Raw genomic sequence first — 13898 nt, forward strand, 5'->3', positions numbered from 1 at the left:
TGTCTGTAATTTGACTGAACTCAACAGATGTGGTAATACCCATCCATAAGTGTAGGCGGCAGGAGTGGGGGGGGGGGGGGGGGGGTTGTCAAACCCTCCCCTGAGGTGCTTTTATGATTGGGGTTTTCCTCATCCCATCCTTATTTCTCGCTTCAGCCAGTGCACCACGACTGGGATATCAAAGGCTGTGGTATGTGTTATCCTGTCTGTAGAATGGTGCATATAAAAGATCCCTTGCTGCTAATCGAAAAGAGTAATGTCTGCGTGGTCCTTAACCATGTTTGACGCCATATAACCGTAAATAAATTGTGTTGAGTGCGTCATTAGCTTTCCTTCCATCCTTCATCCCATCCTGTGCCCCATATCTTGGGTTTGCCCATCCCAACCAGGGCCCCACAGTTGGTGTATGAAATACCGTATTTATAATGTGCTGTCGTATTTGTGGGAAAGTGCATATAAAATATCCTTCGCTGGTAATGCAAAAATGGGGGTTTAATTATGAAAAATCTCTAGAGGTGTCGAACAAAAAACAAAGAAAACCCGGATTTACACATTTTAAGACTTGAAATCCTCAAATTCGGGCCAAAAATAAATAAATCGGGCAAAATGAGCTTGCCTGAACACACTTCATATATATTTTCATCATTCTGCCTACAATATTTGTAATCCATGTGAAAATGCGTGGCGATTCGTTTGCAACACTATCAGTGGCGGATCCAGAAAATCCATTGGGGGGGGGGGAGATGACATGAGGCGGAGGTGGGTTTTTTTGGGGGGGGGGTGTTAACGACACCACTAGAGCACATTAATTAATCATCGGCATTTGGTAGTGGTAGTCTTAGAGAGAAAACCCGCTATATTTTTCAATCAGTAGCAAAGGATCTTTTATATGTACCATCTCAAAGACATGATAGCACATACCACGGCCTTTGATGTACCAGTCGTGGTGCACTGGCTGGTGCGAAAAATAGCCCAATGGGCCCACCGACAGGGATCGATCCCAGACCGACCGCGCACCAAGCGAGCGCTTTGCTAACAAACGTAATCCAGATTCGAGCACTTTTGTTTAATTCGGGCAAAAATTGGCCTTCCCCCCCCAGTCCGGTATTGTACGCTTATCCAAATAGTCCTATATAAATATATCTATACTTATAGTAATATCAAATAAAACGAAAAATGTGCCCCCAATCCCTCTAGTTATCGTTCCTACGGGCCTGTGTGTATATCACCATATAAACAACACAACACGTATAGTAAAATATATGATTGGTATAATACTAATATCTAAATGACACAACATGTACTAGTATAGTATGATACTAATATCTAAACGACACAACACGTATATAGTATAATATACAATTAGTATAATACTAGTATCTAAACGACACAACACGTATATAGTATAATATACAATTAGTATAATACTAGTATCTAAACGACACAACACGTATATAGTATAATATACAATTAGTATAATACTAGTATCTAAACGACACAACACGTATATAGTATAATATACAATTAGCATAAAACTAGTATCTAAACGACACAACACGTATATAGTATAATATATAATACTAATATCTAAATCTAAACTACACAGGGGATTGGTCGCGTGAGAAGGCAATAGAGCGACTTGATGATGTTTTCCTAAACCACCACCCTGCCAGCGATAAGGGATCAGAGGTGAATTGTACAGTCTCCCAGAAACCGGAGATCTTTTCCGTCTAAATATTGAGATACCCGAAAAACGAACCAACGCCGCCCTTCCTCCCGCGACGAAATAAAAGCGTCGTCTACGAGTAACTCTGCCACTCTCGGAGACAGCGACAAGACGACTGAAATAGAAACCAGTCCTAACATTTTGGACTAGCTAGATTGCCGACACCATGGTGAAGATTTGGATAGCGCTGTGTCTGTTTGTCTTAGTGTCCGCCGTCAGACGTAAGTTTCTTTTAAAATTGCAATATCTTAATTGAAATTGTTATAGGCTGCCCATTGTCCATTAATTTGTAATTTAAATCAGGCCGGTAGAAACGATATCGGGGGGTGGGGGAGTATGTATATATATATATATATATATATATATATATATATATATATATATATATATATATATATATATATATATATGTTACAGTCAATCTGTGAAACCAGTCATTACGCGTAATGCCTAAAAAAATCAGTCACTTCGCGAAGTTCCTGTGACCACCAGGCAATACGCGAAATGACTGAAAATCCCAGGCATTACACTAAATGACTGAAAATCATGACCAGACATTACACAGAATGACTAAAGTGATTCACGTCTTATTACTGACACTTGTATACAGGCTTTTGATCTTAAAAGTTGATAAAATCACATTTTAAGAACAAACAAGGAAATGACTGAAAATAATACCACACCACACAAGTCTTAATGTAACACTTTATTTAAACTCAAATCAAATCATTTGTAGTAAAATAGATGAAGATGAAGTTGAACAAATTTTATGCCTACTGACCAATCATTTGTGTCATTATCTCCCATCCATGCAACAAGCATATCCTTGATATCACCATTTGCCCTTTCCACAGACCCCTGACTTTGAGGGTGTCGAGGTTTACCATGGACCATAACCAGCCTGGGCTACACAATTTTCAGTTCACTGATAACCTCTGCTGTGAATTCACTTCCATTGTCGCTCTGGAGAATAGATGGGGCACCAATGAGAAGGAATATATCAAGCAGGTGATGAGCTACCTCAGCAGCACGCTTTGAAGTTAGGGCTCGAAGAATGACAAACTTGGTTAGGTGGTCTTGATAGACAAAAATCCACTTAAATGATTTTGGGGCCATGGACTGCATATCAATAAGATCAATTTGTGCACGAGAAGCGAACTCATTTGTGAGAATGGGGCGCACTACAACACCCTTAATCCTTGGGCGCTTACGTTTCTTCTGACATTCATGACAATAAGACTTGAAAAGATTGAGAACATCGCGAGTGATGTTTGCATACTTTTTGTTGATTTCTTTGGTCATGCGATCTCGACCACCATGTCCTGTGACTATATGTGCACGCCTAACCACATCATGTTTCTTCTATGCTAACATAATAACCAGGATTCTCCCTTGGGTTAACGCGCTTTTTGATGAGTTTTTCAACATCGCCACACTGCAGTATCTCAAACCTGAAAAAAAACAACCCAGGAACATTCACTAAATGTTGAATTTTCAAGGCTAAACTTTAAAATCTTCAGTTCATGGCCAGAGAGAAAGGGAAATTAACATTTTGTAAATATAATTGGACCATAGGAATTTTTAAATGTTCCTTAATTTGCATAAATCCAATAGTCTAAAAAAACATTTTGACGATAAATGTTTTCTGTGTAGTTGATGAATATTTTTAAATGGGTATTTTCTTAATGCAGGGTTAATATATGGCACTCAAACTCAAAGACAGAAAACAGTGGAAGAGTAACATTAAAGGCATAATGCCCAAGACATATTTTACCGTGCTTGTGCCAGTAATGCTATCTGTAACATGTCTGGCTAATAGTGTATGATTTTTATTATTAAAATTAACATTTACGTATATCTTATTGCTTTCAATATCAATATATTGTTTTATGCCTTTATAAACTCATAGTAATCACCAGAAAAAGTCTGTACTCCATTTCCACCTTAAGTGTACTCTCATCCTAATACCGATTATAACTCTTATTTTAAGATCATTACCGAACTGGAAAAAAAAATTAAATACTAAATTTTAACAGTCATCCACACACCCATCTTCATAAATCAAGGCTAATATCCGTTCCTCGTATTCAGCCTTGATACATGTCGTCAAGAAATCGTGCCACAAAATGCTTAAATTTCATTGGATACGATGAGATCTGATTGCAACGAATCGCAACGCTCCTTATAGATTCCCTTGTTATTGTAAACAAAGATGGCAGCGTCAGCGTCCGGCGGTTAGGTCTCACTACACAGATGTCATCTGCCATTGAAACCCATGTTAAACTGCCCAATTTCAAGCGAAGATTGCCCATAGAACGGGTTCTCGTTGGCACTAACAACATACACCATTGCGAACATACATTATATAAGCATTTATATTCACTCCAAAATTGTGTGAACATTTCCGTCTCAGTTTTTTGCTATATGACCGCATCTGGCTGTAGTACCGGTCCGAACAGGTGGTTCATTAACCGATTCACTCCGGCTGTCACTTGCGCTATATACCCATGTCCCAAAAGGTCGATGCATAATATTACAAAATAACATGGGCAAAATACAGCCAGAAGGCTTACCATTAAACATACATATTGTTTTAATTATTCACCATTTCCTAGAAGTGAATATGTGAACCATAACATGTGTCACGATTAGGAACTATAGTGGACCGTCATCAATGAACTCTCACCCGGAAGTGATCTGTGTAGTGAGACCTTAATTTTTTATATCGCTTTCAAGATTGTCACATGTTACCGATGCTGTGATTGGTCAGCGATGTCATCGTGTAAGGGACATAATCGGTGTTACACATTTTCTTCCAATAGAGGGCGCTAGTAGTGGATATCAGTAATCTTGACTACATGTGGCCTCAGACCACAATTAATTTCACTATGTATTCTCATGTAGCCCCAGTGGCTGTAGCACTTTTATTAATTTCACCAGGCCATTAGCATTTCACGGGAAACATTACCTGCCTGGGCCCATTGAACACTCGAAAGGACAACATCTGTTGTCCAGCTCTTTTCCGCGTTATATCAATGTAAACAAACACACGTGGGCTAAGGGACCGAATCACACCCATTTCTCTGCATTTTACACAAATTTTGCATGACTTCAATGTGCTCTGGGGGACATTATGCAGTATCCAGTGTAAACCAAGTGCACATATTCACTAACTGCATCCTCTTACCTGTCAAACCCAGTGTAACAATCCAGTATACTAAGCAGCTCCCCAGCCATTAATCACATCACAAGAAAACTATATTTTCTCGCATTAACTTCCGTATTTTGGACAACCAAATGGGTGGATAACTCTAGTCTGAGGCCATGTATCAAGGCTGAATACGCCACACACCATGTCACATAATTATATTCTTTGAGTGTAATGAAACTAAACATTTATGGGGAAACATTGTGAGACTGGATATTAATTAGGATAGGAAATTTAATTAATTTGAAAAATATTGTAGTAATAGAAATATTGTAGTATTAGAATTTATGAATGAATAAACACATTGAATGTATTGAAATACACTTACTTTGATAGCAGATAGTATCCATGTCTGCTCTTTGTTCCAGTATCAGCTGCTGCTGTTTTGAGATCTTCTAGCATTGTGAAATATGCATCTTTTGGAATTAACACTTTTCTACAAACTTCATACTTTTTGTAAAGCTCAGTTTTAAATTCATCTTCATAGGACTCTGACATCATGCACTGGTTACAACAGAAGAACTTATGAGTAAACCCCACAAACATGTTTAGTTTTATAAAGATGAAAGTCATATGGTGTTGTAATCACATATTTGTATTAAGGGATTAGAAGAGGCCACTGCAAGGATTAGAAGAGGCCACTGCAAGGATTAGAAGAGGCCACTGCAAGTAGCCATGTCTTATTCCATTTGCTTATAAACACAAACCAAGGTTAGGTTTGAGAATAAACCAGCGAACCATTACAACTAATCAGGGATGAAAAGACATCAATAATACAGCAGATTCTTTGTTGTTTGTTTAACTATTATTAAACCACATAAACATTAATTTGTTAGTAAACAAATATACAATGCTTTAATTTAGTTATTGTATAATAATAAATAATTCATGTTAAGTAGTATTTTAAATCATACAATCAATAAAGTTATCCTTGTTTGTTCTTAAAATATTATTTTATCAACTTTTAAGACCAAAAGCCTGTATACAAGTGTCAGTAATAAGACGTGAATCACTTTAGTCATTCTGTGTAATGTCTGGTCATGATTTTCAGTCATTTCGTGTAATGCCTGGGATTTTCAGTCATTTCGCGTATTGCCTGGTGGTCACAGGAACTGCGCGAAGTGACTGATTTTTTTAGGCATTACGCGTAATGACTGATTTCACAGATTGACTGTAATATATATATATATATATATATATACTCTTCAAAAGAAGAAACGCAAAACCACATTGTCGTAACATTTGGAGAATTGATTTAATTATTGAATGGTGAGTCCGATAATTACCAAATGTTGCAGGATTGTTCACAATTCACTCTAGTCCATTGTGAGTAAGTGATAGGACACACCACCAAGGTCAAGGTCATCTGGAGTCAATACCGGGTGTGGCCTCCGCGTGTGTTGACAACCGCTTGGCACCGCCTGCCCATTGAAGCAACCAGAGTACGGATGACGTCCCGGGGGATGGTGGCCCACTCGGCCTGCAAGGCTGCTGCCAGCTCGGGCAGGGACTGGGGCTGTGGTTGTCGCTGTCGGAGGCGTCGGTCCAACTCGTCCCATAGATGCTCAATTGGGTTCAAATCCGATGATATCGATGGCCAAGGAAGGACATTAATGTTGTTGTTCTGTAGGAAAGCCGTTGTGAGACGTGCTGTGTGAGGCCTGGCGTTGTCATGTTGGAACACTGCGTTGGCGTTGGCCATAACTGGAACGATGTGTGGCCGGAGGATCTGGTCAATGTAGCCCTGTGCATTCAGGTTGCCCTGCACGTGGACCAGGTAAGTTCTGCCAGTGTGTGAGATGGCTGCCCACACCATGACACTACCCCCGCCGAATCTGTCCACTTCCTGCACGCAGTTTGCCGCATAACGTTCACCACGACGCCTATACACGCGACATCTTCCATCATGACGTCTGAGCAGAAATCGGGACTCGTCACTGAACCACACCTGTCTCCATCGCAGTTGAGGCCATTGTCGATGAATCTGGCACCACTGCAGTCGGAGTCGACGGTGTTGTGGTGTTAAGATGACACCTCGAACTGGACGTCTGGCACGAATTCCTACCTCACGTAGGCGGTTCCGTACGGTTTGGTCGGATATCCTGCGCAAACCTGGTATTGCTGCGGCTGTGGAGGTGGCAGTAGTCAATCGTTCCCGAAGGTGGCGTACCCGGATGTAGCGGTCCTGCCCGGGGGTAGTGACCCGTGGTCGACCGGATCTAGGGAGGTCACGTGTTGATCCATGTTGCTGGTAACGGTCCCACAGTCTGGAGATGGTGCTTGGGGACACATGGAATGCCCTGGCAACGGCCGTTCTGGATTCGCCTGCGTCTAGTCGGCCGATGGCATTGTTTCTCTGCGGTTCACTGAGACGTGGCATGTCCTGGATTGTCAACTGTCGGCCAGATACAGAGGCCAGGCAAGCGAACACCCTGCACTTTTATACTGTCGGTGTTCATGTTGCACGTGCAGACAACGCACGTGCAGTGGTGACATGGTTTGCACGTGGCTGCGTTTTTGCGAATATTCACATTTTGGAACTTTATTGTACAGTAGCTGCGTTTTATCGAATGTAACCGTGGGAATGTGTTTGGGACATGCAATGACCTTATATTCACAAAGCATGAACCGGTAGGAAACATAAAATCGGAGTTATAACCCATTTGTACACTTTTGTGTTTCTTTTTTGAAGAGTATATATATATATATATATATATATATATATATATATATATATATATATATATATATATATATATATACATACATACATACATACATACATACATACATGCATGCATATCCCCGCCAGTTCCTACGAGCCTGATTATTTAGGCTTATCAAACAAACAAATCTAATCTGTGCGTAATATTTTCATAATTAACTAGATAATGTAACATTCTTCACCATTCATCCGTGACTGTATACAATGTAAGTGGTCAATGTTTTTTATAAGGCGACATCGATTTCGCCTTAGTCGTTGTAAAGGCGAAGTCAAGCCCAGGGCTGCGTTCAGCCATACCGAGTAGAAAAACGTCCGCCCGACTGGTTTATGCGCTTCACGTTAAACCAAATGACCACGTCGGGAACCAGTCAAATAGTTAGAAAACGTTAGCGAAACGTTCGCTGGCTGAATGTAAGCCTGATGTTGAAATTGTAATGGGCTGTCACCAGTGACTTCCTCGTGAATTGTGATGAAAATAGAGTTACCTGCCTTGTATATATAGAGGATATTTAATATTTTTTGTCAAATATGATTTATATCTCATCGAGTGAAGTTTGCAGTCATATCTCACGAGTCGCGCGCGACGAGTGTGATATAATTGCAAACTTCACGAGATGAGATATAAATCATATTTGACAAAAAACATGAGATTTTCTATTTATTATATAACTTTTGGCAATTTACCTTTATTTTTAATAAGCAGTAAAATAGTTCCGGCTTTGTTACAGTGAAGATAACATGTTTTAGAGTGAAATAGTGAAACTTTCACTCTAAAATGTATTATCGTCATTGAGTGACTGATAACACTTTTATTTCACTGATATTTTAAAGCCGCACACCCTAGTTCCATCCAGCAAAAATAAATTATAATTTGGTTAATCTACAAACCTGTAACACACTTAGATCACGTTTTTATCAAATGGAGTGAAACAGCAGGTCTTATATCGATAAATACCATGGGAATCCCCATGTCCCAATTGCTTGAAATAATTTTGAAAGTTAGTATTCTGACGTCACCGGTAGATGTCGCTCGAAGCACAACAATGCCTACGTCACGACAAATTTCACAGACTTGGGGTGCGTTTCTTTCACCTCTCCTGGACATGTTCCAACTATTCTGTCCTGGTTGTATCCCCTCTCCAGATATCGTAAGACTTAGCAAAAGTATTGGTTTTAAGGGTTTGTAACGTTTTGTATTGAGACACTTACTTGTCTGAACTTTATTGTTACTGAAAATGTTCACGAACTGTGAAGAAAAATCTCACAAATGAACAACAACAAATCTGATGTTGATTGCGCGAACCGTGCACGAGAAAACAAACCGAACCAAAATGATAACGGTCACGTGATATACCAACGTCTGTGACATTGAAATGGAAATATCCCCTCTAAAAATAGATTAGACCTTGTCTGCTCAACGTTTTTTTTTCTCAGACGTGCGTGCGATTTTATGAAATACGAAAAATGCATTTTGTGGTATTACAAAAACCAGGATTACCAAAAAAATACTTCAGGTGAATGGAAATAAATAATAAACGGTAAGTAAAGTGCAATTTTATTTATGAAAAAATGGGTTTAATAGCGAAAAACAACGCCGTAATGGTTAACAACTAGCCGTAACTAGGGTGTGTCCCTTTAAGATATTTCACCAAATGTTATATAAGAAGTCATATTATCTATAGACTTGGTACAGTTCAGGAATTATGAACGATACACAAATACGCCACAACTGTGACGTCACGCGTTTTACCTGTCGGTCACATTCTAAAGATTTCTCAATAAAATTAATTTTCTTCTGCTATTAAATGATATTATTTGGTTGTAATGTTTTGTTTGCAATGTTTTATTTTGTTTTTGTTTTTGTTGTTGTTTTTTGGGTTTTTGTGGGTTTTTTCATAGCCATGTTCTCCAAAACCTTTTAAAACAAAAATTAATAGACAAACTAATTTTGGTCAATATGCATCTTTGATACAGCCCTTTTTATGTCATAGATTTATTTTAAATTAAAAATAGAAAACAAACTCGCAAGCAATCAAACAAGAAGTTTATTTTAAAGGTTGCAGGATACATAAAATAAGCGGTTAGGCCCTACTGTATACATATAGGTACGTTCTGAACCAGGCGCGTGTGCAGGGGGGATTGGGGTGAGGTGGGTCGAACCCCTCCCCGCTCCAAGCGATTTCTCTTCTTGTTTTAATTTTCCGGAAGAGCTTGATCCACCCACTCACCCACCCCTAAACGTTCACTTGCCATAGTCTAGACACCCCTCCCTTTCCTTCACACGCGCTTGTAAACAATACATTTTTAGTTTGAATAATAAATGCTGTTTATTTTTCAGACAAGAGGCAGACTCAACCGTGTATAGGTAAGCTGGTTGTTATTTTTAAAGTATTTATTTTCCGCTTTCGTCTCAACTATCATACCGATTTGTCTCGTGGTTTTACAATGGTTCTATGAGTTTTTAATCATTTCGTATTAACAATATTAGGGGCCTGTTGCGTTGATGTATAACTATTAGCCTACGTATAAATATTTTAAATAACACTAAAATCCATATGAAAGCACATTAAGTGTTTGACTAGACCATCTCTCATAACGATCGTATTCACTTACTTACATATGTTTAACAACCAATAGCACATGTATAGTTTCGTGCTGAGAAGTCGTTAAACATTCATTCATTCATTCATTCATTCTCGCATAACGTCTTTTGCAAATATATTCTATGTAAATGAAAACAAAACAAAAGTTTATTAACAAATTACCATCAGAGAATACAGATTAAAGCTCAATTTCTAAAAGAGATGTGAAGACAAAATGTTAGAACAGACAAGGTATGTAGACTCATCTGCATTTATTAGTGAAGTAATTGATCATGCAATACACACAGAATAAAGGTAGAACTACACATGCTTTATCTTGGCTGTTCCGTCAGTTGTTTTGGTATGTACTGCCCTGTCTAAGAGTAAGAGCATACAAAGGAAGAAGCCCTGCTGCGTTTTGGTAGGAGCAGGCCAGAATCGGCTTTCTTCATCAGACACATCGGTTACTCCTACAGACACAGCAGCGAGCAGTATTTTATATTGCAGACATATTGAGGTGAGCTATCACTCGCGCTCACCATCACTCGCATGAGACTAGTTCAACGAGAGTAATTATTAGTAATTTCTTATAGGTAGTACTAAACCAAATAACTTCCGGCTGGGTCAAAGTTTGAGGTGCACCCAACTTTTGATAGAGAAGTGAACACCACAAGTCCTGTGATTGGTTATAAATGTGAGTGTGTTGGTTGTAAAAAATAATAGTTTCATCTGGGTAAACAAAATGTGCAATTTTATTTCATCTAGTACCAATGTGTCAAGTAGCCTTGTGCTTGAAACATGTATGGGGTACCTGTAAAATAAAGTACTCAAATTTTGTGCGAAACTAGGGTAGTCATAGACGCTACCCGTTATCTCAGAAACGAGCAACTTGACCCCCATTTTTTTCTGATTCACTTTAAGTGTAAAGGGTGGTAGTATTTATATCCGTGGCGTTTATGTCGGTTGATACGTTGCAGGTAGGAGTTTTAGCCACATATGTTACTATTGTTGTCTATGGGATTTGATTTGGTAGTATACACCCTATAGCAAAGAGCAAGTGAATTTAAATACAATCAGAATTGGAACATCTTAAACACCTCCCCGCAATCTAAGCTGGAGAGCAATACTTAATCGCCGAGATTGAAATGTTTAAGCTTTTGTTAAAGGGACATTCCTGAGTTTGATGCAATTATTAAGATGTTATCGACTAACAGAGACTTTTTAACGGTTGTAATTACATATCAAATACATTTTTCTGCATACAATATTAGTGGTTGTATATTAAACGTGTTTCTGATCGCTCTACTATTTGTACTGTTAAATTTCATTTTATTTCCTCGACCAGAAACACATTGAATATACAGACACTGATATTCTAAATAAGAAAATATATTTAATATGTAAGTTTAATCGTAGAAATATTTTATTTTTCGGAAACATCTTACAATGCAGCAAACTCAGGAATGTCCCTTTAATGGGCGTTCTCGTTGTGAGATTGGTCGCGCCGATCGAATCGTACCGTGAGAACATCTAAATCCGACGTTGGTGGGGACGATACATCTAATCGCACAACGAGAACGCTGCTTTAAATGTAAACCTTGATTTTGTTTCGTTGTAGACACGTGGTCTCTGAACGCGGCGAACAACCCGTGTCAGCGGCTCGGGGGCCTGGTCTACTACCCCCACCCCCAGGACCGCCGCAAGTTCATCCAGTGCGGCGTCTTCCAACGCATGTACATCGTGCAGTGTCCTGCCGGGATGACGTACAGCCAGGCCACGACGTCGTGCCAGAACGCGTCAACGGCGACGTCCGCCCCGGTCACCAACCCCCTGAACCCGTGCACGCAGCAGCACATCAACAACGGCCAGATCTACTGGCCCTTCCCCACCGACAAGTCCAAGTTCATCGAGTGCAACGCCAACGGGGTGGCCAACGTGCTGAGCTGCCCCAGCGGCCTACTGTGGGACCAGACGAAGGTGTCGTGCGTGTACCCGGCGAAGTCCAGCGGCCCGGTGGCCACCATCCACCCCCCGCACACCGGGGTCAACTACTGCACACGAGCCAACATCAACGCGGGAAAGATGTACTTCCCCCACCCCGACATCCACAAGTTCATCCAGTGCGACATTGCGGGCAACGCCTACGTCAATAGCTGCCCCAGTGGCCTCGTGTGGAACGTGGCCCTAGAGACGTGCTATTCTCCGTTCAACCAGCCGTTACCTATCGGCTGAAACTTTTAAATTCTATTCTCCATTCAACCAGCCGTCACCTATCGGCTGAAACTTTTAAATGCTATTCTCCAGCCGTCACCTATCGGCTGAAACTTTTAAATGCTATTCTCCATTCAACCAGCCGTCACCTGTCGGCTAAAACTTTTAAATGCTATTCTCCATTCAACCAACAGTCACCTGTCGGCTAAAACTTTTAAATGCTATTCTCCATTCAACAAGCCGTCACCTGTCGGCTAAAACTTTTTAATCTTCCACGGGGAAACACCTTCTTGTATGTTAATGTAAGTTACCCCTCACATGATGAATAAAAGTTTACACTCGTCTCGTGTTCACATATTTTCTCATTCACGAATGTGTTTTCGTTTGATGATTCCAATAAAAGTAGACGTATAGTTAAACAACATCTCACTGGGCTAAAGTTGGAAAACGTTTTAAAAGTTTGTTTTGTTTAACGACACCACTGGAGCACATCGGTTAATTAAACATTTGATAATTCGGGGGGGGGGGGGTGTCAAACTCAACCCGGACCCGCGTACTCCGACACTTACACTAGACGATGAGATTAAGAAATAAAGTAAAATAGCATTATGCATCTTAACTCCAGCACTGAACATGGATGCCAAATTATGCCATTGTATTGCATTTAGAAACCGGTTGATACGTGCAGTGTTGTGACGGACGGACGGCCAGTTCAAAAAGACACTCTCGCATGATCATTGTCCAGGACGGAGGAGCCGGCCGAGGCCGGCTCTTGTGCCCAGGACAGGCGTGCGCTACAACAGCTTGTTCTGAATGTGCATGTAAAAGCCCTATGGCCTGACCTTACCATAATCATATAATTATTGTGGAACTCATATCGTTGATTATCTACTGCTGAAATTATTGTCCTACATTGTCCATTGTATTATAGTTGATTATCTACTGCTGAAATTATTGTCCTACATTGTCCATTGTATTATAGAGAGTAGGTGATGTATGAGCCCTCCCTGCTCATATATTTTTTTTCATTTTAAAATGTTAGTCTTAGAGAAGAAACCTGCCACATTTTTCCATTAGTAGTGAGGGATCTTTTATATAGTCACCATCCCACAGACAGGATAACACATACCACGGCCATTGATATACCAATGGGCCAGCGATGGGAATTGATCCTAGTCCAAGCAGACATCAGGCGAGCGATTTACCACTCGTTTACATCCAGCCCTCTTATTTTAAAGTGTATTTATCACCAATATACAGCTTCCATTTAAGTAGTGTAGTTGAATGTAGCCCCCCCCCCCCCCACCCCCTGCAAAAAATCCTGGATGCACACCTGCAACTAAAAGTTAGTTTGTTTTGTTTAACAACACCACCGGAGCACATTGATTTATTAATCATCGGCTATTGGATGTCAACTATTTGGTAATTTTGACTTATAGTCTTAGA

General features: G+C 40.0%; 1 protein-coding gene and 1 long non-coding RNA gene across 2 annotated transcripts; one reads left to right on the forward strand and one right to left on the reverse strand.

Moving 5' to 3' along the window:
* Window positions 1–1266: 1266 nt before the first annotated feature.
* Window positions 1267–12794, forward strand: LOC121390392. The gene is made up of 3 exons (XM_041522193.1): window positions 1267–1947; window positions 9998–10024; window positions 11860–12794. Exons 1-3 carry the CDS (start codon window positions 1893–1895, stop codon window positions 12471–12473), a joined length of 696 nt encoding a protein of 231 aa, XP_041378127.1. The 5' UTR covers window positions 1267–1892; the 3' UTR covers window positions 12474–12794.
* On the reverse strand, window positions 2420–4955 carry LOC121390393. The gene is made up of 2 exons (XR_005960203.1): window positions 4914–4955; window positions 2420–3177 (listed from the first exon to the last, which is right to left on the reverse strand). It is a non-coding gene; the product is annotated as an uncharacterized LOC121390393 (long non-coding RNA).
* Window positions 12795–13898: the final 1104 nt, after the last annotated feature.

The sequence above is a fragment of the Gigantopelta aegis genome, chromosome 15, assembly GCF_016097555.1.
Source record: "Gigantopelta aegis isolate Gae_Host chromosome 15, Gae_host_genome, whole genome shotgun sequence".
NCBI classification, from domain to species: Eukaryota; Metazoa; Mollusca; class Gastropoda; order Neomphalida; family Peltospiridae; genus Gigantopelta; species Gigantopelta aegis.